General features: G+C 45.1%; 1 protein-coding gene and 1 long non-coding RNA gene across 3 annotated transcripts in view; both read right to left on the bottom strand.

The window, feature by feature from the left end:
• Positions 1-25,249, bottom strand: part of LOC146809230 (von Willebrand factor-like) — a 180,347-nt gene that overhangs the window by 142,326 nt on the left and 12,772 nt on the right. Inside the window, exons 3-4 of one of the 2 annotated variants that reach the window (XM_085616046.1) lie at positions 22,145-22,180; positions 6,673-7,450 (exon numbers count right to left, since the gene is read on the bottom strand). In XM_085616046.1, coding sequence (XP_085472172.1) covers positions 6,756-7,450; positions 22,145-22,180 — 731 coding nt within the window. In that variant the 3' untranslated portion in view covers positions 6,673-6,755. Of the gene's footprint in view, positions 1-6,672; positions 7,451-22,144; positions 22,181-25,249 lie in introns of those variants that run through there. The other variant, XM_085616047.1, reaches the window with a different exon arrangement.
• On the bottom strand, positions 17,177-19,880 carry LOC146809231 (uncharacterized). Its single transcript, XR_014966381.1, has 2 exons — positions 18,775-19,880; positions 17,177-18,233 (listed from the first exon to the last, which is right to left on the bottom strand). It is a non-coding gene; the product is annotated as an uncharacterized LOC146809231 (long non-coding RNA).

Below are 25,249 nucleotides of genomic sequence, written 5' to 3'. Positions count from 1 at the left end.
GTTCTATAGTGCAAGGATGAGGCCAGGGAGGTCAGTACTAATAAAAGCAAGGTACAAATTACACAAATAAAATAAAATACAAAACAGGATTTTTAAAATCCGAGAAAGCATCCAAAAAGCGCTGCTAGCGCTAGCGAGGTCTGTGTAGCCGGTCACCTTCTCCAGGCTGACCTCTCACCACTCGCTGCCTCAAGTAGGCTCCAAAGGGCGAGATCTCGCGAGATTACGCGAGAGTGCCCCAGCCCAAAGCAAAATGGCGCTCAAAGTCGTGGCCCCCGATTCCCCGTGATCCCGGACCCGCCAAAGGCGGTGTAGATGGTCCCCAGGGGGGTTCTATAGTGCAAGGATGAGGCCAGGGAGGTCAGTACTAATAAAAGCAAGGTACAAATTACACAAATAAAATAAAATACAAAACGGGATTTTTAAAATCTGAGAAAGCATCCAAAAAGCGCTGCTAGCGCTAGCGAGGTCTGTGTAGCCGGTCACCTTCTCCAGGCTGACCTCTCACCACTCGCTGCCTCAAGTAGGCTCCAAAGGGCGAGATCTCGCGAGATTACGCGAGAGTGCCCCAGCCCAAAGCAAAATGGCGCTCAAAGTCGTGGCCCCCGATTCCCCGTGATCCCGGACCCGCCAAAGGCAGTGTAGATGGTCCCCAGGGGGGTTCTATAGTGCAAGGATGAGGCCAGGGAGGTCAGTACTAATAAAAGCAAGGTACAAATTACACAAATAAAATAAAATACAAAACGGGATTTTTAAAATCCGAGAAAGCATCCAAAAAGCGCTGCTAGCGCTAGCGAGGTCTGTGTAGCCGGTCACCTTCTCCAGGCTGACCTCTCACCACTCGCTGCCTCAAGTAGGCTCCAAAGGGCGAGATCTCGCGAGATTACGCGAGAGTGCCCCAGCCCAAAGCAAAATGGCGCTCAAAGTCGTGGCCCCCGATTCCCCGTGATCCCGGACCCGCCAAAGGCGGTGTAGATGGTCCCCAGGGGGGTTCTATAGTGCAAGGATGAGGCCAGGGAGGTCAGTACTAATAAAAGCAAGGTACAAATTACACAAATAAAATAAAATACAAAACGGGATTTTTAAAATCCGAGAAAGCATCCAAAAAGCGCTGCTAGCGCTAGCGAGGTCTGTGTAGCCGGTCACCTTCTCCAGGCTGACCTCTCACCACTCGCTGCCTCAAGTAGGCTCCAAAGGGCGAGATCTCGCGAGATTACGCGAGAGTGCCCCAGCCCAAAGCAAAATGGCGCTCAAAGTCGTGGCCCCCGATTCCCCGTGATCCCGGACCCGCCAAAGGCGGTGTAGATGGTCCCCAGGGGGGTTCTATAGTGCAAGGATGTGGCCAGGGAGGTCAGTACTAATAAAAGCAAGGTACAAATTACACAAATAAAATAAAATACAAAACGGGATTTTTAAAATCCGAGAAAGCATCCAAAAAGCGCTGCTAGCGCTAGCGAGGTCTGTGTAGCCGGTCACCTTCTCCAGTATGAGGTGTTGTGTTCCGTATGTAACACCCCCGACAATTGCCTGTGTTTAGGGGATGCCAAGTCAATCTGACGGTTCCATTTCAGATTATCCTGAATGTTAACCCCTAAATAAATTAACTCTTTAACTTGTTCTAGCGGCCTATCATTCATTTAGATGCCCCCCTTATAGGCCCTGTGCATGTTAAAGGCCATTAGTTTTGTTTTCGACACATTACCTCCAAGCCTTGTTGTAAGCAGAACTCCTCAAATTGTTTTAGAGCTTTTTGGAGTCCGCTTGGGGTCTTGGAGATGATCAATGTGTCGTCTTCAAACATTAGCATGGGGATTTTTTCGCCTGCTAGTGTTGGGGCATCTAAAGGGGTAGAGCTCATACACTTCACTATTCTATTGATGTATAATGAGAATAGCATCGGTGCCATCAAGCATCCTTGGCGCACACCTCTTTCTACGGGGAATGATTTGGTGACTTCACCCTGCCTGCCCCATCTGATTTTGTCATTATTGTCCTCATGTAGTCTAATAATAAGTGCCAATAATTCAGGTGGCATCCCTAATTCTTGTAAGGTATTCCATAGTTTGGCACGAGGTACAAAGTCGAATGCTGACTTAAGGTCAACAAAAGTGGCGTACAAGTTACTTTTGCCCAAAGTCACCATCTTCCAAAGAAGCAAGACAAACCTAAACACCTGATCTATGCTGCTAGCAACAGCCCGAAACCCTGCCTGCAGTGGAGATAAAACCTTGAACTCACCAATCCATTCTTGTACTTTATTGAGCACCAGTCTCCTCATTACCTTTTACATACAATCAATTAAATTGATTGGTCTATAGTTCCCTGGGCATGACTTATCCCCTTTCTTAAAGACAGGTATAATTTCTGCTCTTTTCTAGGATTCTGGGATTGGGGCTCCTTGGGCGATGGCATTAGTCAACAGGAGGATGTTTCGGCACCAACTTTCCTTATCGTAGAGAAAGACATCCCAAGGTATACCATCCGGCCCAGGTGCTTTTCCGACCATTATCACTCTAAGGGCTGTTTCTGCCTCCGCCCTACTAAAGGCCCTGTCCTGATAAGGTGTTCTAATGATATCACCCTCTTTTTTCAGCTTCTTTTGAGGCGTATTGGGGCTTAAAATGGTTCACCCAGTCCTTCTGTGATACATGATTTTGGGGCTGCTGGGCCTGTTCTCCTCTATCCCATTTATATACATTCCAAAACTGTTTAGAATTTTTCATGGTGCAAGCCTCCCTTAGTTCCTGCCATCTTTTGTCATCCCATTTTTTTTGTTGCTTTTGTCTGAGTGCCCCTATAGGTAGACCTATCACCTGCTTTGATGGTGGCCCCTAGGGCTATGTATGCCTCTCGACATTATTTGTTAAACCAGTGGCCAACTTTCTGAATTGGGACCTTTTTATTTCTCCCCTGCTTAAAAAAGTGAGTACGCAGATGTGCAAAAAATGTGTTGTGGATGCTAGTTGTTTGATCTAGGGCTGTGGGATTTATTGCAATGTCCTCTAGTTCGTTTACAGCGCTATCCATACCCTTGTTAATGCTATCTAGCAGATCTGGCGTTTCTATTATTTTTACCCATTTATGACGTCTCATGTCATTAGTAGGGGTGGGCGGAATTTGCTAAATCCACTTTCGCAAATTATCGCGAAGATGTTAAAAATTATCGCAAACACGCAGAATTATCGCGATGATGCAGAAGTTTTTTTCCCGCATGTTCGTGAGGTTTTCTGCATGGTTGCCGCTCACCAACTTACCCATGTGGTTGCTCGCGGGCGCGGCCATCTTGTTTTCAGTTGTCTCGCGGTGCATGATCGCGAGAAGAAAGACGTGATCGCGCGACGCATGACGTCACTGCGGGTGCGAACTGTCGCGAGACAGCGCAAATGGCTAAAAACAATACAACATCTCATGGAGAACGCGACCGGATCAAGAAAACTTGTCGGCGAACGCAGGGATTCAGGTAAGGCGATCGCGTGCGCGCGAGAATGTATTATTTTACAGCGCGAGCAAGAAACAAATTATCGCCAAGCTGCGGAATGCGGAAATTTTGACATTTTCGCGCTCTCCGCGGAACGCGAAAATGTCAAATTATCGCAATTTCCGCGAACGGCACGAAATTTTCGCCCAGGCCTTGTCATTAGATGGAATGACTGAAAGGGTAATCAGACATTTGTGTGGTGGTAATAAACTGCCTATACAGGTGTAAGTGTCAGAGCCTCCCTCCCTTCCTGCCTAGGAGGAGCCATCATAATGCAGATGGGTATTTAGACACGCCTAACCGTCCTATGTTTGTGGATATCTAGAGGGAATCCACAAAGTGTAGCTGTCACCCACCATAGACATTGATTGGAGACTGGCTTCAGGCACACAGGGCTGTAAGAGCAGAGAAATGTCTACTTTCTAAAAGTGCCATTTTTAAATAGTTATGTTATATCCTGCTTTACCAGTAAAAAGGAATAAGCATTACCATTCCAAAGATATACAACATGATACAGCTACTTCTTTCTAATCAGGAATCACAGCTTAAAAGTGAATTAAGAAATTCTCAGTTTTAAACTAAGAGCGGAGTAGGCCTCACAGTAGTGAAACACGAATTTAGGTGTTTTTCACTACCAGGAAATGCACAACTTAAACGTACATCCTAACTTTTACTTACACAGCAACCTGTCCCATGGGCTACCTAGAGGTGACATGTGTAATAAAAGGGGAGTTTATGACTTGGCACACACAGGTACTGCAGTGGCAGGACTGGGACATGTTTGATGGGCTACTTGTTTGAGTGGTACAATCAGTGCTGCAGGCCCACTAGTAGCATTTAATTTAAAGGCCAATTGTGTATACACTAATTTTACCATGTTTAGTGGAGAAGCACATGCCCTTTAGCACTGGTCAGCAGTAGTAAAGTGCTCAGACTTCTGAAGCCCACAGAAAGAATTCAGCAAAAAGAGGATGAGGAACGAAAAAAGTTTGGGGTGACCCTTCAGAGATGGCCCTTTTCCAGCAATCATACAATTAAAAGAAATATGCCTGGCTGCAGTTCCAGAGACAATAAGTTTACAAGGCATGCTTTGGTAATATTGGTACCAATTTATTTGTATTGATTTATGTAGCAGCAGGAATAAAAACAGAAAAAATAAAGGCTCCGGCATAGACATAACCCAACAGCTGCTAAATAGATGTTTTTCCTGTAGCTCAACATTTTGCAATATTGATACAGTCTTTTGATGCTGCTTAGACCACAGATAATTAGCAGAAGAAGAAGCTTATACCATTATTTCACCAAAGGCGAGCAATCATAGTGAATAAAAAGGCCTGGTCGGTCACTCAGGCTATGGCATATGGTCATCATGGCTCCTGTTATGTCTCTCTTGCAGGAGCAGCCCGTGCAGGTAAGAGCAGTGGGGTGGTGGGGCAGGGAGTCAACATGATGATGAGGGAAAATAAAATAAAAAAGAAAAGCACATACCTTGTGCTTGCTGCATTGCACAGCCGGCGATGATGCGAGCACAAGGTAAGTGGTTTTCTTCTTTTTAAATTGAATTTTCCCTTGTCGTCGTCTGTCAACTCCCTCCCCACCACGGTGCACCAATCTTACCTGCACAGGCCGCTCCAGCTATCTAGTCCAATAAGTACCCTGCCCTTTACACCACTAACACCCATCATCGCCCTAACTACAGTGCAGGGTTATATTTTAACTCAAGGGCTTTAGGAGGATTAGAATATGTGTCCATTACTATGGTGAAAGGGGAGGGAACCTCCCATTAAATGTTCGCCCTAACCTGTAAAAAAAAGTGAAGGGACACAAACTTGTTCGTAGGAGTCCGCATCTGAAACTTTTGTTTGCTGGGTTTGCCGAATACCACGGCTACCTCATTCTGATCCCACTTCATGCTTTCTTCCACCCCCGTACATGTTGTGTCTCTTTACCGAATCCTTGCAGGTTATCTCTCATCACTGCTTTCTCCTTATGCCACTGGTTTCCTACATTTCTCTTCTTACATCTTTCTCCCTTTCGTGCCTTTCTCTCTTTTGCTCTGGGTCAAAGTCTGGACATGAAAACTGAGTGCAGTCTGCAATAATGAGTTCCTGTGTCCACCGCAGGCAACAACTAGCACAAATTAGGCAATGGTGAAACAGCACCCCCCTATATGGCTGTTTGACCTATTTTTGAAAATCGCTTTGTGAATGGCATTTTAATAAAATTGAACTCATGAGTGTATTTGTGTAAGAGAGAGAAAGAAGCTTTTTGATCGGAAAGTAGAATGCAGTGTGAATATTAATTCCCCCCCTTCTCTAAAACATGGCCGGCCTCTGCTCTGTTGTTTCAGTCATCAGTGGTGCAGGGAAGAGGATGGAATCCTCCATTACTCTGGACTTAATCATATACAATTCAAGTGTCATAAGGCAAAAAGAAGACCCCCCCCCTACAAAACATGATAAGGGGCCCCAAATGTTCCATATCCAATTCATATTTATTAGTGTTAGGCTGAATAGGGGGCCCCTGAAGGATTGGGGGGCCCTGGAAGGTCGGGGCCTACCACATATCACAGGGGTTGCAGAGGCCTGTCTTACCCCTGTACTATTCTCACTTCAAGCACAGCCAATTTGAGAATTAATGCTGTTTTTTTTATAGTACATGGACTGTCATGTCGAAGTAACAGTAGTTAAGGTAATAGTTGTTTTACAAATGCCTCATGCCAGATTAGTCATAGAAACATTCTAGCTATGGATGTCTGTCCTCCCCAGCCCTCCCAGCCTTTTATTGAAACCACCAGCTCTCTCCTCCTGAGACCCGCACATCTGTCACATTGGTTAGTGGCACGACCAGTTTCTACACAACTTTCATCTTAGTCCCCTAATGCCTGATGTTTACTTCATTTTCTAATTAATGATATTATTGAGTATTGTCCTCTAAATGATTGAGGGTCCATGGGGTTTCTAACATATCAAGTCAAATGTCTACCTAATCCCTGATATCCATTCAAACATTAATATATGATAGACACCTCCTACGTCACAGAGTTCATCACTGCTCGTAAGGGAATTTTGTAGTGATGTGTTTTTTTTTCACGCTTATATTTAGATTTACATTTAATCGAGTATATGAACCGATGCATCATTATCATAACATTTCCATATTTTAATTTTACATTAAATGACGGCGCACCTTGATTGTATATTTAATTTTTATTGGCCGAATGAAGCACGAGTACAAATGACGCGGTCTTCACAGATCCACAGAGACAATGCACACTTCATGAGGCGTAGGAGCACTGTTCGGGTTTCACGCACTCGCCAGTAGCAGACTTTACGTAATCTTTCTCACAGGCGCACCCTTTCACACACATTTGTGTGCACTTTGGTGGATTGCGATAATTGGCACAGGTGAGCGGGCAGGCAATGTTGCACTCGGAATACTTTGCATTTTTCTTGCAGGGGCATTCCTTCTCAGGGACACATTGGGTGCCGTTTAAGGCATGCCCCTGTTTGCAGTAACAACCCGCACTTCCAGGCCTTGTGCATGTGTTTGAGCTCATATTAGCCACTTCTTCACAGGTCCGCTGACAAGTGCCATTTTGGAAAAACTCTGAGTTCTGCTGGCAGCGACACTGCGTCTGTGGAATACATTTACCCGAGTCTAGGGCATACCCCTGCTTGCACTCACATCCTAGGGCGCATCTCAGCAGACACACCTTTGGCGGTCCTATGCGGGTTACATCTTCGCAGGTTCTGTCGCACTTACGACACGAATATTCAGCGTTCTCGGGGCAGGTGCAGTTCTTCTCTGGTATACATTGTCCGTAATTTAAGACATATCCAGGCTTGCAGAAACACCCAGAAGTGCAATTTGCAGAGCACGGCTTGGCGTCCAACAGGTTGGCCACATCGCCGCAGGTCCTCCGGCAGGAGATGCCACACTGTGAGTGCTCCTCGTTTTCAGCACACTTTTCTGAAAGAATAAATGGTAGGGAAATGATAGTCCACTAAATTAATCGATAGGTATTTATTGCACACGTATTGGCCATTGCAATACATCGATGCATAGTCACACTAATTCACAATGCAATTCATAAGCAGTTCGTCAAATCTATGAATGTAACACATTATTTAAAATACATTTAAAAACAATTTTCTAAGGCACCATCGCTACCAATAAATTCGGACCATTTTAAAACTAAAGGAAAAATAGTTATCAATTGTGTAAATATCCATAGGATTTAGAGTTAATGCATAATGGGGACACTTGAAAGTACAGTTCATGAAAGCATTTATGAGGATCTGTGGTACTACTTCACATACTCACAAATACCTTTGTGGTTTGGTCCCCATCACGTTTCAGCTAAAACTAAATGAAATGGTTTAGTTTTGGTGGTTTCCTTTTTAATGGTTACACTTTTGGTGTACAGATGAATTTTATTTTCATAATCATCTATATTTCAAAATATAATGGCCGTTCATTATTAAATATTCATTAGTCTTTATTCGACTATCTAAAGATAGCCATAAAAGAACAGTCATTATAAAATAAAACCAATACAATCATATTATAAAAAACATAACAACTTATACATATGTATTGACCATAACGTTCATACTTATACATCATTGAGGTAATTCATAGTCATTACACATAAAATGATCATTTATAAAACTAATTGTATGATGGCTATTCAAATAGGCGTACATGAGTATGTGTAGTAGTGCTACGCTGCTTCAAATACTCATAAATGTGTTTGGGGCTGATTAAAAAGGCATTGTATATATTATACGTAAAGTGATACTCTTGCATTACATACTCTTACATGCTTGTGAATTGACCCAAAACCTCTCAAATGTGATAAACATGATTTTTTCAGGTAATATAACACACCATGAGTACAAATGGAAAGGACCTTGGCCCTTTCTCATTTTGCTAAAAGGGATTTGAATGTTCCGAGCCCAATTCACAAAGGCTTGTAAGAGTACGTAAAGTACTACTTCAAGTACCCAGAATTGGGGTATGGGAGGCAGCCAACCATAGGGAGGGCTGCCCCCAAGCATTTTGGGATAAAGGAGAAGTTCAATGACTGTCATCTTGTCCCTTGGACTATAATATAGCCCAAAGTTGCCCAATAGATTTATAGGGGAAGTAATTGGGCTCCCTGCCACCATTCTAGGTACAGGTTAACTTGTGACTGGTGGCAGAGAGTCCTTAGGGTGATTATTTTGTGATTTCAATTCATTACAGGGATGAAACAATGGAGTTTGCGGAAGCGAAAGTCACGGAGGCCATCTGCCTCTTTTGTCAAGCTGGACGTATGGACAGAGTTGCAGGTGGTGGGCATACGGCACGCGGCCTCTAGCTGCATGGCCACACTGGTATTTGCCTGTTCACTGGCCCGCAAAGTGTGGGTGGCAGCAGCTGGGCTCAAGGTGAGTACAAGGGATGCTCTGAAACAAGGTGAGCTGCTCCACTGCAATGGCGGTGCTGGCCCTTGACAGGAAGCAGGCATGTGGAGTGAGAATGACAGCTTAGGGGATGAGGAGGTTGACAGCAGGGAGGCAGTGCATGAAGCAGCAGCTCAAAGGCTAGATACATTGGCAGTGGACTGACCACAAGTACTCGGTATGTATGAATCTGCTGCAAAAGAAGCAAAAGTGATGCGGGAGGCCCGGTGCAGCTCCTCTCACGAGCAGCTTGGCAGTGGGGTAGACAGGGGTGGCAGGGGGGCTGGGGCAGCAGCAAAGAATTTTGACGGACCCGGGTTCACAGGGCCGTCCCAGAGGCCCAGAGTAGTAGACATGGAGGAGCCCCCACACTTCTATGGAGCAAGGATCTTGTCTGGGGTGCTGGAAATGGCTCAAGAGGGCCCCAAAGGGGGCTGATGTCACACAGGGTGGCAGGGGACCCTTGGGGTGGGAAGTGGGCCCTGATTGATGCAGGCTCAAGGGTTCTGGGCTGTGACAGATGGGCACAGCCCCTGGTCAGGGTGGTTTAGATGTGGTGGGGCACCCGCTGGCCCATAGCCCTGCATCCTTGTTAGTCATGGTCATGTTGGAGTAGAGTGGGGAGGAAGATGAGGGGAAGGTGGTAGAACAGGTGGCTGGGGTAGCCAGTGGTGAGGCAGGGTTGGACTATGTGAGGGAAACTGGTGTGGAATGGAATTCTGGGGGGGCAGATCTTTCATGGCGTGGAGCACGATGAGTGGTCCTGTGTCCTTGAGGTTGAGTAGGCCTGTGTGAAACATGGGCAGGGGGCCAGAACACCAGTCCTACCATCTTTCTTGCAGGGTTTGGAGCATCACTGGTTTCTGGACTTGGTACTGCTTGGTGCAGCTAATGTGCACCGAGGTGAAGAAATGAAAGGACCCGGTGTGGTTTGCCAGATGTCTTTGGGTACTCCATCGCAGCTAGGAGAAGAAGGTCGAGTATGAACTCGGCGGTTCCACCAGCAGCAAGGTCTATGATGGCCTCCAGCTCCTATGGCACATCGGACAGACAGGTGGTGTCAGCACAGCAGTATAGTGGGGCTTCTATGGTTCTCTTGGACGCCCACACAACATGCAAGTTGGGCGCATTGTGAGTGCACGCCCAGGCTGGGTCGGATGACACTTTGGGTATGTCACTGGTGAATTATGAGGAAGACAGCCTCAAAGAAGTCGAGGTGCTGGATAGTGATGTGCCTGTGGAGGCACAGGTGGGTGCAAAGGAGAAGGGTCTGTCTAATGTGTTCTTGTCTAATGTGTTGCAGACAAGTGCGGCTCAACAGATTATGGTAATGGGGTCCAGGAGGCCACTGTTGAGGTGGCAAGGAGCTGTACAGGCACTAACCTTAGATCCAAGTAAGGGCCAGGATGCCAGCGTGGGTCCAGAACTGGTGTCCACAGGTGGGACATGGGGGTTGATTAGGGGACAGGACAGCAGCTACGTAAGGGCAGGTACGGAGGCAAGGAGGGGAGTCCATAGGTAGTGGAGGTAGCAGTATTGTGGGGGCAGAGGAGAGAGTACAGAAGGTTAAGAGGAGAAGAAGGAAGGGCTGCGGAGCAAGGAGCTCAAGATAAAATGGTTGCCATATACGGGTGTGACAAAGCTCTTGGAGGTGCATTTGATGTTGGCAACTAAAGAGAAAATATTACAAGGGGACTATGTTAAAAATGCTCAAGTTATTACATGCAGAGATGCACATAATGGGAGGGTCTAAAGTAGTAAAGTATGAACTGCAAAAGAGACAGAGGGTGTCCCTGACGATAGAGAATTGGACTGCAGCGTTCTTGATTTATGCCAGCGTGTGCTGTGAGAAGTATTCGGAGCACGGTGTGGTCATGTTTTAGTATATGGACATGATCCATAAGGCTTTGATTACCAAGGGAGGTTACACCTGGGCTCAATACACCGAGCAATTGAGGGCACGGTTGGCCTGGGACCCTGAAGCAAAGTGGAGAGAGTTGAACTCTGATCTTTGGCAGTACACCATGGTGCTACGAAGTCCAGGAAGACTATTTTCACAGCCAGTAATGTGCCGATAGTCTATCGGTCATTTCCGGGTGGCTCACCTGGGGAAGAAGGGGTTCTGCAGCAAAGGGGCAGAGCAGGGGGGGGGTTCTTGTTCAAGAATGGGCTATGTACTTGGGAGTACTGCAAGTTCTGGCATGAGTGCTCCAAGTGCTCAGGCAGACACTCCTCATCCATTGTTTCAGGCAGCAGCCACAGGGCAAATCAGCAGCATCAGCAGTCCTATGGCAACAGAGGAGGGAAGGGGGCACAGGCGTCTGGTGCGAAAGGCTTGCATTCTGTTTAAAGTGGACAGGTTGAAGTACTGTCTGGAATTTTATAAGCAGCAAAAAGAGGCTAGGCTATTGTGGGAAAGGTTTAGATGGGGTTTTCGACTAGGGCATGAGGTCCCCAGAGTTTGGAGTTGGGCTGACAATTTGTGGTCCTCGAGGGAGCACAGACATGCAGTGCAGAAAAAATTGGACAAGAAGGTCATGGAAGGGAGGATGGCAGGCCCTTTTGATGACTGACCATTGGAACATTTGATTGTTACCAATTGATGTGGTGCCTAAGAAAGAACAAGGGCATTTTTGGTTGCTCCAGCACCTCTCCTGGTCAGAGGAAGGGTCGATTAATGATTTCATTTCTGAGGACATGGCGTCAGTGTCATATTTCTAAATGGCCTTGTCACTTGTCGGGAGCAAAGATGACAAAGTGCAATGTAAAGTCAGCTTTTCGGCTTCTTCCGGTACAACCAGATGCCTTTTAGTTATTGGACATGCAATTCAAAGGGAGTTGGTACATGAACAAGTCAATGCCAATGGGTTGCTCCATATCGTGCGCACTGTTTAAATGCTTCAGTTAATTTTTGCAATGGCTTTTTACATGGCACACGGGTCACAAACTAGTGGCACATTACCTAGATTATTTCTTCTTTGTGGGGGCACCCGGCTTGACTCATGGGGTTCATGGGTGAAGTGGGTGTTCCTTTAGCGCCCAAAAAGACAAAAGCCCCCAGTGCTGTTGTGCCATTCCTGAGATATAAAATTGATTTGCATAGAATGGAAGCTAGTTTACTGCAGGACAAGAAGGAGGCATTGCAGGTTATGATGGCTGACACTTTAGCAAGGGAGAAGGTGAAAGCGAAGGAGTTCCAAGTGTTGCTGGGGCACTTGACCTTCACTTGCAGGGTGGTCAGATCAGGGACGACATTTTGCAGAAGGCTTGATCTTGCTCTGTGGGGCATCTCATTACCACATCACCATGTGCGCATGTCAGCAGGGGTCAAGGAGGCTCTCAGAATGTGGAGTTTTTGCTTGAATTCCTTTAGTGGGATTCTGTTGGCGATGCAGGAGGATATGGACTGCGATGCGCAAATATTCTCTGATGTGGCAGAGGGTGTGGGCTGTGGCTTGCATTGGCAGGGGTGCTGGTGCATGGGAGAGTTGCTGGAGCAATGTAAGGCCTTGGGAGAAGAATCACTTTTTTTATCTCTTTCCTTTGGTGGTTGACCTCACGTTGTGGGCAGTGGAGTTGGCATATCGGAGGGTATTGTTCAGGGTGGACAATTTGTGTTTAGTTCAGGTTGTGAATAGGCAGTCTGCCAGGGATCCACAGGTATTGAATCTGATGTGTGTTTTTAGTTGGGTTGCTTGTAGCATGATATATCATTCAGGGAGCAGCATGTTCCAGGAGTGGACAATGACCTTGCAGAAGCCTTGTCTCATTCACAGTGGCAAAGATTGTGTGGTTTGGCCAGGAATGCAGAGAGCTGCAATATGCCCATGCCACAGGAGTTGTGGTCTGTAGTCAGCACAGCAATGTACAGCTGATGGTAGGGCACCTAGCTGAGTCAACAAGAAGAGTGTGGGCAGAATTCTTGGCATCTGGAGGACATGGTCCAGTTCATATTGGATTTAACAGACAGGTGTTTGTCATGGGTGAGAATTGCAGACAAACTAGCGGAGGTGGCATTCATGGGAAAGTTGTTGTGAGGTTATAAACAGTTGGTGGGGGAAATTAGGTCTTAGGATGCCTCAAGGTTCACGAGAGACTACGGAAGAACATGGAGAGTCTGGAGGCCATTGTTTTGTAGGGTTCTGCCAGGGGTTTGTTAGGGGCATGAAGAGTTTTTTTCCCACCCTCATATCATGAATGTTCTTTGAAGCATTTCAAATGTTGGAGTTGCTGGGTTGCAGGGGTTGGGGATAAGTTAGCTTGGAGGATGTCTGGAGAAGGGAGCTCAAGTTGGAGATTTGGCTGCGTCGCTCCAAGATTGACCAGAGAGTGCAGGGTAGAAATCTGGTGTTATGGGCTAAGTAGGAGCCTGGCTTGTGCCCAGTGGCATGCAGCAATCAGTGGGCAGCATGCTGCGAGGTGGCCAGTGGGGTCATTTTTCAGCACCAGTCTGGCATTCATGTGATAACCTTTCAACTGTTTTCAGTGTTGTGCAAAGTGCTGGTGGAGCTTAGGAGGAGGAGCTATGCCCCACTGCTTGTTTGCAGTGAAACCGAGGGAAAATAAAATGATAATAACTCGCATTATTATCATTTTATTTTCTCCTACTTCTGCCTGCAGCTTTGTGTGAGGGGGTGGGGGTGGGGGAGGAGTGGTAGAACCCTCCTAAGTGCGAGGTGACTGCTTGTGCTGCCCAAAACAGTCTTGTGCGCTTTACATGTTCTCCATGCAGGCGGCATTACAGCCTACGTGGAGAACATACCAGACCCCCAGTTGGCGTCTGAGCACAAAAGCACGGCACTCAGACCAATCACAATGCTGCTAAGGCAGAGTTGTGATTGGCTAACTGGGAGCCTGGGTGTGCTTCCTGTTGAGTCCGAGAGAGGGAGGACTACGGAGGCAAGGAAGTGGCGAGAAGATACGTTTTTATTTTATTTTTTTATTCCTGCTTCTCTCGCTTACTTCCCCCTCCCGCCCCCTACCTCCTGCATCTCCCCCTCCCACCCCACCCCTTACTTCTGATACGTGCCAGCCACAGCTGAATTTAGTACAAGTAGCCTGTACCTGGGTCACATGATTGGGTGTAGCTGATAGTTCAGCTTTATGTATTCGTCCTAGACCGCCAGACACAAAAAGGGAGATTAGGTGTTCCTAGATAGGCCATCACTGGCAGGATGAGAGGAAGGTGCTAGGCAGAGCCTGACTTAGACTTGAATCGGTAGTGTCCTGCCTCCACACAAAGGGCTGCATACCCCTTGTAGCTAGTCTGATGCTAGGACAGGGAAGTTGCTTGGGGTCTTCACAGGGAAACCTCTAGAAGCTTCTCCCCCACTTCTAAGGCACAACTGGGTGTAAATATTGGATCTTAGACACCACCACTTCAATACACCTCTGGGCCTGTAGCTATTCTGCCAGGAAGAAGGGCTGGTTAGCTCCTGAAAGACTGCCATTCTGCCAAACTGGTGCCCTGCTGGACTACTACAATGTTGTGCTACTGCCTTGCTGTGCTGACCTGCTGTCCTCTCACCTGAGTGAGAAGGACTGGACCTACATCTCTTGAACCCAGAGTGACTCCAAGGGCTAGGTGGCTGGCCTCCTGATCTTAAGCCTCAGTGACATAACAGGCTTCCAACGAACATGCACCTGGACTCTACCATCTGTAAGTCTACACTTCGAAGTGGTGCCACCCCAGCCCTGGATCCTTGGAAGTGGGCCTAAAGTGCTCTGCAAGCCCCTGTGGATCCAGTGGAACCAATGTATCTCCTCTGTTGCATAATTAGTATACAAAAAAGATGGATGGAATGCTTGAATAAATCTCAGTCACTGGTAATCTTTTGGGACCACATCCCAATCCATTGTTATTTTGCACACCATACCAGTTCAGTTTGAACCCAGTTATATGCAAATTAGTCTTGACCCTAATCTAATGGGGCACATTCCAGCCTGAACTGCCAAGCCAGGTCCTCCCTGAACCGGAACAAGAGCAACCCAGGACCGGTTTCCTCCTAGTTATGGGTGCGTCAGCTGAGTATATCTTGGCTCCAGTGGCACAATTGGCAGGAGACCCAATTCTGCCCATCCCTTCCCCACTTAGGGAGACACAATTAGCATTCAATACAGTGCTGATTGGAATGCTTGAACTAATACCAGACACTGGCAATAACTTGGGGCTGTATCCCAAACCAATGTTATTTTGCACACTATGCCACCTTAGTTTGAACTCAGATTTATTCAAATCAGTCTTGACCCTGCTCCAGTGGGAATAGTCCAGCTAGAACTGGCAAACCAGGTCCTCCCTGACCCAGAACACAAGCAACCCAGGACCAATTTTGACCTAGTTATGGGCTCATCAGCTGGGTACAACTTTGTTCCATTGACACAGTGCACACCGGACACACCTCTGGGCATTCCCATCCCACTTATGCCAACATAATTAGTATAAAAAACAGTGATGGATGGAATGCTCAAATTAAAATCAGCCACTGGTAATCACTCAGATGCATCCCAATTCATCGTTATTTTGCATACCATGCCACCTCAGTTTGGACTCAGCAATATGAATATCAGTCTTGACCCTGTTCCGATGGGAACAGTCTAGCCTGCACTGCCAAGCCATGCCTCCCCAAACTGGAAAGCAAGGAACACAGCTCTAGCTATGGACTAATCAGCCAGGAGCAGCATGGTACCAGTGTGCTCGGGACCCATGTCTGGGCATACCCGTCTCACTTAGGGCAACACAATTAGTATACAAAACAGTGATGGATAAAATACTTTAATTCATCTAAGCCAATGGTACTAACTCGAGCCGCATCAAAATCCATCGTTATTTTGCAGACCTTGCCACCTCAGTTTTGACCCAGCTATATGCAAATCACTCTTGACCCTGCTCCAATGGGAATAGTCCAGCCTGAGCTGCCAAGCCAGGTCCTCCCTGAACATAACACAAGCAAACCAGGAGCAGGGTCAGGCCTGATTTGCATATAGATGGGTCTAAACTAAGGTGACAGACTGTGCAAAAGAACAACGGATTGGAATGCGGCCCTAAGTAATTAACAGTGGCTGTGATTAATTCAAGCATTCCATCCATCACTTATTTGTATACTTTTCTCATCTGCTGTGTGCACTCAAACTGGAATGGCATGGTGAGCAAAAAAATGATGGATTTAGGCCCAGATCTCTGTACTGGGGTGAATGTATGCCATTGTTCTGCATTCTGTCCATCAATTGTTGTTTTTGTATTTGTCACCCCGAGTGGGAAGGGTATGCTCAGACGTGAGTCCCGTGCTCTCCATGCCACTGGAATCAAGCTATCCTGGCTGACGAGGGCTGAAAGCCCGAAACTGGTCCTAGGATGCTTGTTTCCAGTCCAGGGAGGACCTGGCTTGGCAGTTCGGGCTGGACTGTTCCCATGGGGCACAGGGTCAAGACTGATTTGCATATGGCTGGGTTCAAACTGGAATGGCATGGTGAGCAAAAAAATGATGGATTTAGGCCCAGATCTCTGTACTGGGGTGAATGTATGCCATTGTTCTGCATTCTGTCCATCAATTGTTGTTTTTGCACTGAGCAGCCACAGGCAGAACGAACACTACACCTTTACTGTATGGATTAGAACTATCAACAAGACCCACATCATAGCCCGTTGCTGCATTTGAACCACTGCTGTGCGATGCATCATCAGTGCAGGTCCTCATATCCATCATCGACTGCAGCCTCCACAATTAAGCCATACTCTGCATCGCAGCCTCGTAGCTCCAAAGTATTGAAGCATCACCCAGACTGCACAAGGCAACTTTAAGTCTGGACTTTGCATTGCAAGCCCTGGTTGAAGGTATCCTCGATGATGATGCAGAAACTCGCACTGCTGCCTCGCCACATCTCAGAACCTGCGCAACGCTTAAGCTGCATGATGCATCTTCAACGTGGATCCTTGCTAAGTTCACCAAACTAGGATTTAATTACTCTGTTCAGATGATCTAACTGGGTCCTTGCAGCATGCCCACGCTCTATTGAAGTTGGGATGAGCTTGTGACTTAGGGCCTGATATAGATCTTGGCAGACGGCCGCCGAAATATAAATACCATAGGATATAAGGGGATTTATATTTTAGCGGATGGGATATCTGTCACCATTGTGATGGAGTAACCCATCAGCTGAGATATAAATTAGGCCCTTAGTCCTGGTCCAGCATGACCAGATATCCACAGTTGGCACTTAACGCCTTTTGGCACTTTTTCTTTTACTAACATCTAAATTGAATATCTCCTGTACTACTCCTGTACTACTAGTTGGATTTTTGTTGTGTCTTGTTGTGTTCTCTATTTTTCTAACTCAGTTGTAGGCTACTTTTGTAGTGTATTTTCACTGTGTTACTGTTGGAAGAGATGCACAAATACTTTGCACATTGCCTCTGAGCCAAGTCTGCCTGCTCTGTACCAAGCTACCCGAGGGTTGAGCACAGGTTAATTTTGGCTTTTTGCCTTCCCACTTCTCTTTTTGCTGAACTCTTTTTGTTGGCTTTAGGACTTAGAACACTTTACCACTGCTAACCAATGCTAAAGTGCATGTGCTTCTCCCACAAACATGGTGACATTGGTGTTTACCTGATAGGCATATTTGATTTACTTGTAAGTCCCTTGTAAAGTGGTATAACATATTCAGGGCCTGTAAGACAAATAGTGAGACACTGATTGTGTCATCTACACAAGTAGCTTTTCAAACCTGTCTCAGGCCTGCCCTTACAGGACCTGTGTGTGCAGTTTACTGCCACTTCGACATGGCATTTAAAACTACATGTCAAACCTTAAAACCCTTCTTATTCCATATAAGCCAACCTTCAGGTATGCCCTAAGTAGCCCTAAGGGCAGGGTGCTGTGTAACTGAAAGGTAGACCATGCATTATTTAACAGCTAAACTCATTTTTCACTACTGTGAGTCCTACCCCTCTCACAGGCCAGCATTGGGAATTCCTTAATACACTTTTAAGCTGCAATTCCTGATCAGAGAGGAGTAGATTTTCATGTTTCATGTGTTTGGAAGGGTGATGACAAATCCTCCTAACTGGTAAAGTTGGATTTGACATTACTATTTAAGAAACGCCACTTTTAGAAAGTGGACATTTCTCTGTGCTTATAACTCTGTGTGCTTTTCTGTATGTCTCCAAAACACATCTGGGCTGGGTGACAGATAACCTTTGTGTATTCCCTTTAGACAGTCACAACACAGGAAGAGTAGGAGTGTCTGAGTACCCATCAACATACATCTGCAGTCAGATGGCCCTTCCTGGTCGGGATGGAAGGGAGGGGCTAACAGTTAGGCCTGGGCAAAAATTTCGTTCCGTTCGCGGAAATTGCGATAATTTGACATTTTTGCGTTCCGCGGAGAGCGCGAAAATGTCAAAAATTCCGGTTTCCGCAGCTTGGCGATATTTGTTTCTTGCTCGCGCTGTAAAATGATACATTCTCGCGCGCGCGCGATCGCCTTACCTGAATCCCTGCGTTCGCCGACAAGTTTTCTTGATCCGGTCGCGTTCTCCATGAGATGTTGTATTGTTTTTAGCCATTTGCGCTGTCTCGCGACAGTTCGCGCCCGCAGTGACGTCATGCGTCGCGCGATCACGTCTTTCTTCTCGCGATCATGCACCGCGAGAACAACTCAAAACAAGATGGCCGCGCCCGCAAGCAGCCACATGGGTAAGTTGGCGACCCGCAACCATGCAGAAAATCGCGCGAACATGCCGGAAAAAAACTTCCGCATCTTCGCGATATTTCTGCTTGTTTGCGATAATTTTAAACATTCTCGCGATAATTTGCGAAGGTTAATTCCGCAAATTCCGCCCACCCCTACTAACAGTTCACTTGAATAGGCATTTTCCTGTCCCTACACATAGGACTGATTACCCCCCACAGATAGGCTGGACTGGTTTAAAAGGGATACCTGTGCACTTAAGAGAGATGCTTTGTAGTCAACCCCACATCAAAGACACTTTTGGGTCTCTGACCCCCCCAAAATCAGACACTACTGGAAGCTCTGCCAGAAGAACTGCTGTGCTGCATAAAGGACTCAACTGAATTGCTGATCAGGAAGGCCTGCTTTTCTGTTGGTTGCCCTGCTGACTGCTGCTCTCTGACTCTGCTGAAGGAGAGCTGGACTAAGGGCTTGTTAGCTTGCCTCCTGTTGCTTGAGACTCATGGCTTTAAAAGTTTCTACCCCTGCTCCTGTGCCTGTCTCACTGGAAGTAGCCCAGATGCTTGCAACATGAATTTCGACCCACCTCCTGTCTGCGTGCAACCCAGTTGCAGGACTAAAATTTGCACATCACCATGGATCCAGCACTTTGCCTCCAGAGATCGATGCTTCAAAGAATGTGATGATGCCGCTGTAGCTTGGTGGGATGGACATATCCCCTGTGTGGTTGAATCTGGCACATCTCTTCACGCCTCTCGATACCGGCATCTGTCATCGGGACTGATGTATAGCCTCCCTGCGTTGAGAGGATTGACTCATCTCGCAGGTCTCGACATCCACACATCTTGTTGTTTGTGACCAGGAAAGGTACTTTGCACACCGGGGCCTGTGTGGGTCTTGTAGCAGACCAGCGCTCCATCACGATCGGTCCAAACTTTGACTTGGTCTTGGTCCAGGGCGGCCTGATGTAACCTTTTAGCGCTACTTGCTTCTAGGCACCTTACTGCATTTATTCGTTTAACATTCAATATCTCAACTTCTATACATTGAATTTTTGTTGTTTTGGTCTTCTTTTGTTTATGATATAATAACCTATTTTCCTAAACTTGTGAGAAGTCATTTTGTGGTGTATTCATTGTGTTACTGTCTATGTGTGTTGCACAAATACTTTACAAATTGCCTTTTTAAATAAGCCTGACTGCTCTTTGCCAAGTTACCATATGGTGTGCACAGGTTATCTTTTAGAGAGTACCTACCTTTCCCTCAATTAGAGTGGTGGTTCCTGTCTGGCCTGGCTGCACACCTCTGCCAACCAGGAACCTCATCTCCACATTCACCCTGAGAAAAATTGTGGTTGCTGCTTGAGCAGGGTTTCACTCCTCCCCCCTCAACGGGTAACCCAATTTCTTACAACAAGCATGCAAACATGCTGGCAAACATTCAAGAAAAATGTTTGCCCATTTATATATACATGTGAATTCACTGAAAAAAAACAAAGGTTAAACTGTCATAGTTAGGGGTTAATGTAGGTTAAAACGTAGCATTTTACCTTAAAAACATACATTAAAATGTACCAGATATATGTAACTATAACTTGTGTACGTGCCATGCACAGTAATGTCATTAAAAATGTCATTTCAGATGTCGCCTGTGATATAATTAATGATTTCATAGAACATGTTATGAGTAATGTCATGTGAGGTCTTATGTGAGTTCATAAGCAGTGCATGGTGAGGGCAGTTTGAGTCCACAGTGTGCATGTCTACAGAAATTATAAAAATTCATGTCGTTTCACTGACCGCAAACAGTCCCACTCTAGAATATCACTGTTAGTGACATGATGCTGCATTAAGGTTGAAAAAATCCAGATAACGCCTAGTGAAAAGTAGGCGTTGGATATATTTAAACTCATGCATTTTTCTTTAAATATAATTCTTAGGCTCTGTCTTGGCTCACCTCACTGAGTCTAGTGTGCATTCATAGTCAAATTTTATGTTATGTCGAAGGGACAGAACATCTGTGCTTTCTGCTCAGACCTCAGGATCCTTTTACAGCGTCATCCTGTGCCTGACTTGTAAAGCTTACTGCACAATCTTCAGCATTTTATGTCTTTGCATCCATTACAAAATAACACCCACCCATCCTACTCAGCACAAACCATTCACATCTCACTTCTAACCATTCACAACACGTGCATTCAGTGCACAGTGCGCTCTTGATAATGAATGCATGCTCTGTATTCATGCACGTTTTGGTTGACAACATCACTGGAAATAAGCTGAATAACGTCTTGGTTAAGGAACTCTAACTGACCCCATCCACTCTCTATGTCCTTTATCTTCTGGGGCCTTAGGACTGCAGCATCCAGTGCATCAACTGTCCTTACAGAGCATGTTGGAGAATTGGAGTCATCCACCACACTTCATGGCCATGCACCCACAAACAACACCAGTCTTTAACACTTTCAAACTGTTATTAAGTCACTTCCCATTATAACATAAACATGACAATTCACTTGTCAATTTAGCGTTTTACATTTCAGCGGTAACTCATAATTCTACCTAGATGTTTGTGTCCTATTCGTAGTAGTATCCACCAGCTTCAAAAACATCTTCACTAGAAACCTCAACTTCCTGGCAAAGCATCAGCTACGACTCCCTTGATCTGATGACCAGCACTTGAATCTCCCTGCTCATCATTGCCTGCTAAAGCCAAGTTGAACATCATGGACGTCATCTGCGTCGCTCTGACAAATATCCTATGCAGATGTGGAATCCCTACTGAAACACAGCCCTGACCATGGCAGATGCCATTGCTGCATTCAATCTAAAGCCGTGAAAAAAAAACTCACTGCATCAAGGTACAGCCAGAAGCTCAACAACATCAAGTGCATCCCGGATGACAATGGAAAAATTGAGGTAAAGATAGGTGAGGAAAGATCAGAGAACATGGAGGAATCTCTGAACCATGCACAGGCAGCTCCTCTCAGAGACCAAAATCATTATCAGCGGAGTCCCAAACAGAAGCAAGTGTCTCTTCGCAGCAGTCAATCTCTGAGGGGTCTTTGTCACTCCCCACTGCAAATACCCAATGCTTCGTTGCACCAAGCCATCTTCTCATAACAACTTCATGCCCTTTTGTCCTGCCTCAAGTGAAGAAGCGCAACTAAAAAAACACTAACAATCCAGATAAAGATAATTCCAAAACTATTTTTTCTTCATCAACCACATTTAATTACCAAGCCCTACTCAACATCCAAATCTCAAGTAGTTTTGTCAGACTCCTTATTCAGTGATTTATCTCTTATATGTAGAACAGAAACTAGTTTGTCTAAATTAGTAATCTAAAATATTTTCTTGGACAAAATTCCCTTGTTTTGATAGCTAGTCTGCCACTATATAATTCTCACAAATAGGTGCATATATACAGACAGTAAATTAGAAAGTAAAACAATTTACTCAAAATGTGCAAAGCAAACCGTGTACCTTGAAACATAAGTAAGAGAACAAAAATGTATACATTTTCTCACCTTCACAGTTTCCAATCCATAGCATTGTTGTTAGCACTAGAGAGAGAGAGAAAATAATTAAACAAGCTAGGTATTGTAAACTGCTCTTATTGCAAAATAAAATATTAATATTAAATTCATCCCATGCCTGCACTTCTCGTCACTTTAATGTGTATTAAAAGGGTGATCGGTCACAGTATGACATCAGCATCACCCAGCAGCACCACAGTATCATTCAGCAGCACCACAGCATCACTCAGTGCAACCACAGCATCACTCAGCACAACCACAGCATCACTCATCATGACACTTAGTGAAACATAATTACACACCACATAATTACACTCTACTCAATGCAACACAAATATACTCCATATAATACCACTCAGTGCCACATAATTACACACCCCATATTTACACTCTACTCAATGCAACATAAGTACAATCAACATAATACCACTCAGTACCACATAATTACACATAACATAAATACACTCCACATAATACCACTGTGCCACATAATTACATGGCACATAATTACACTCTACTCACTGCAACATAAATACACTCTACAAAATACCACTCAGTGCAACATAGTTACACACCACATAATTACACTCTACTCAATGCAACATGAATACACTCCACATAGCTCTCAGTACCACAAAATTACACACCACATAATTACACTCTACTCAATGTTACATAATTACACTCCACATAATACCACTCAGTGCCACATAATTACACGCCATATAATTAACCTCTACTGAATGCAACATACACTCCACATATTACCACTCAGTGCCACGTAATAACACGCCACATAATTACATTCTACTCAATGCAATATAAATACACTCCACATAATACCACTTAGTACCACATAATTACACACCATGTAATTACTCTCAACTCAATGCAACATAAATACACTTTACATATTACCACTCAGTGCCACATAATTACACACACCTAAGCATCACCTAAACATCACCTAAGCATCACGTCAGTCTGCTCTCGGAATCTGGGATCTGTTGATTCTCCCCCAGTGTTCGTCCACTGCTCATGTTCTAATTAAATTACTGTTTTCCAACCTCCACTCCCCCGTTATTTATGTGCCGCTCCCCCATAACAAATAAAATTATAACAATCAAACATGAGAACAGGCAGGAAGAAGTTGTAAGCAGTGCAACTACACAAAAACTAGAAGACATTTTTTACGTTAAAATCATTTATTAATCAGGTTGTTCAGTTGTATATAATGTCGTCTTGGTTTGTATAAAAGTAACAAAAATGCTTAACACTTTTTATTATAACTTTTCAGCATGATGCACAGCAGCCACAATGTTCTACAACATAGCCAAAAGTTCTGGCTAAACACATAAGGTCCCAAAGGCTAGATCTATTGGCTATGCCAATGCTTGTTTATTTAGTTGACTTCCCTGGTTGCTTGTGGGCTTTCAAACCCTCCCTTGGGGATGATCACCAACCAAACAATGTATCCCTGGTGTCTAGTGAAAGCACCAGGTTACCACATCCACTGTGATCACCGGGTGCTTTGCAGGCAAACAGTGATACCATTGGAATGCTGTGCTTATTAGCCATTTCCTGGGTGCTGGTCCAGCAAGTGACATCATTGGACTGTTGCACGCCTGTCAAACACCCCTGTACTACAGCAGGACAGTTTCCTGCTCCAACCCATGGGGGTTAACAAGGTAGGCCCTCAAGCCGCATACAACAGCTGCTACACATGTTCCAAGCACTTTGATGTGTCTTCCACATAAATAGTAACCTGGGGAGCACTCTTGACACGGAGGTCACTTCAATAGCACCCAAGAGGTTAAAGATTCTTAAAAGCCTCTTGAGATCTCCCTGGTACCACAGTGGCTCCCTTCAATGCAGGGACGTTAGCTGAGGGATCACTGACAGAATATCAGAACCAAAAATATCTTGTGGACAGAATATCATATCAAAAATATTGAGGAACAAAATATTGAAAAGGTTAGTGTAAATAGGTAAGTATAGATTAACTATTCTTAACTCCATATCTACATACCTTGAAGATATATATATATCGTCAAGGTACATCTATGTGGAGTTATATATAGTAAAACTTTACTTACCCAGAGAAACTTACTTTTGTGATAATTTTGTCCTCTATATTCTGGACACACTATATCATCCTACAATATTTTTGGTTCCAAGATTCTGTGTGAACACCTTGCTGAGTGGGTATCATGTTTAAAGGGTCTTCTTGACCCACATTTTTATTCAGGAAAAACAAAATCTCAAAGGATGTGTGAGAAAGTGTATCTTTTTGCACAGTCTTGGACTTTCGTCTATTTGCTCATTACATTTGTTCCCTCTTTTCAGAAGGCAGTTGTGATATTTTTATTGACTTGGGTTTCGAAATAACTGTTTTGTTGCTGCTAAATACTTTAAACATTTTCCTAAGGCAAGTCTGTCTTCTCTGTGCCAAATCTACCAGGGGCTGAGCCCAGGTTTGAACTCTTTAAACTATGTTTTATCCTGACAGATATGTAGCTGTATTCCTTGTGGTCGACTGACATCCACCTCAATTAATAATGCTCTTTCTTACAGCAAGAGTTTCTTTTCTTTTAAACAAAAGTAAATATTCCAGTGGACAGGAAGTTTCCCTGCATGTGAGGGGCACTTAAAATTTTCCATTACCATATTCACCAAGCCTCATATGGCATGCAAAGGCAGGAAAAATTAGTGTCTGTAGTCCCCCCTCGATGGTGTTGGGTGACCTTCACTGTTACCCACTGTTCCTATGGAAGGCACACCACTGGGTTAGGGGTTACCACTAGCAGAGACAGAAGAGGCTGCTTCAACAGTTACCCCGCAATTTACCTAACTCTTTATGGAGGTGGGAAAAAACAGGTTTGGTGGGTGTGATGGATCACTGGTTTATGGCTTTGCTCCTGCTCAACTAATGTCTACATAAAGATCTTAGGGGCATATTATCAAGACAGGCGATACAATTTACGCCGCTTTAGCGGCAGTAACGGTGATAATGGACTTGATAATATGCTCTATGGAATTCCAATTGAAGCCCATGTTAGATGTGAAGGACATCTAACCTGAACTTCAATTGGAATT

The sequence above is a fragment of the Triturus cristatus genome, chromosome 7 (genome assembly GCF_964204655.1).
Source record: "Triturus cristatus chromosome 7, aTriCri1.1, whole genome shotgun sequence".
Classification (NCBI taxonomy): Eukaryota; Metazoa; Chordata; class Amphibia; order Caudata; family Salamandridae; genus Triturus; species Triturus cristatus.
This window is presented reverse-complemented; position numbering and strand designations above follow the sequence as displayed.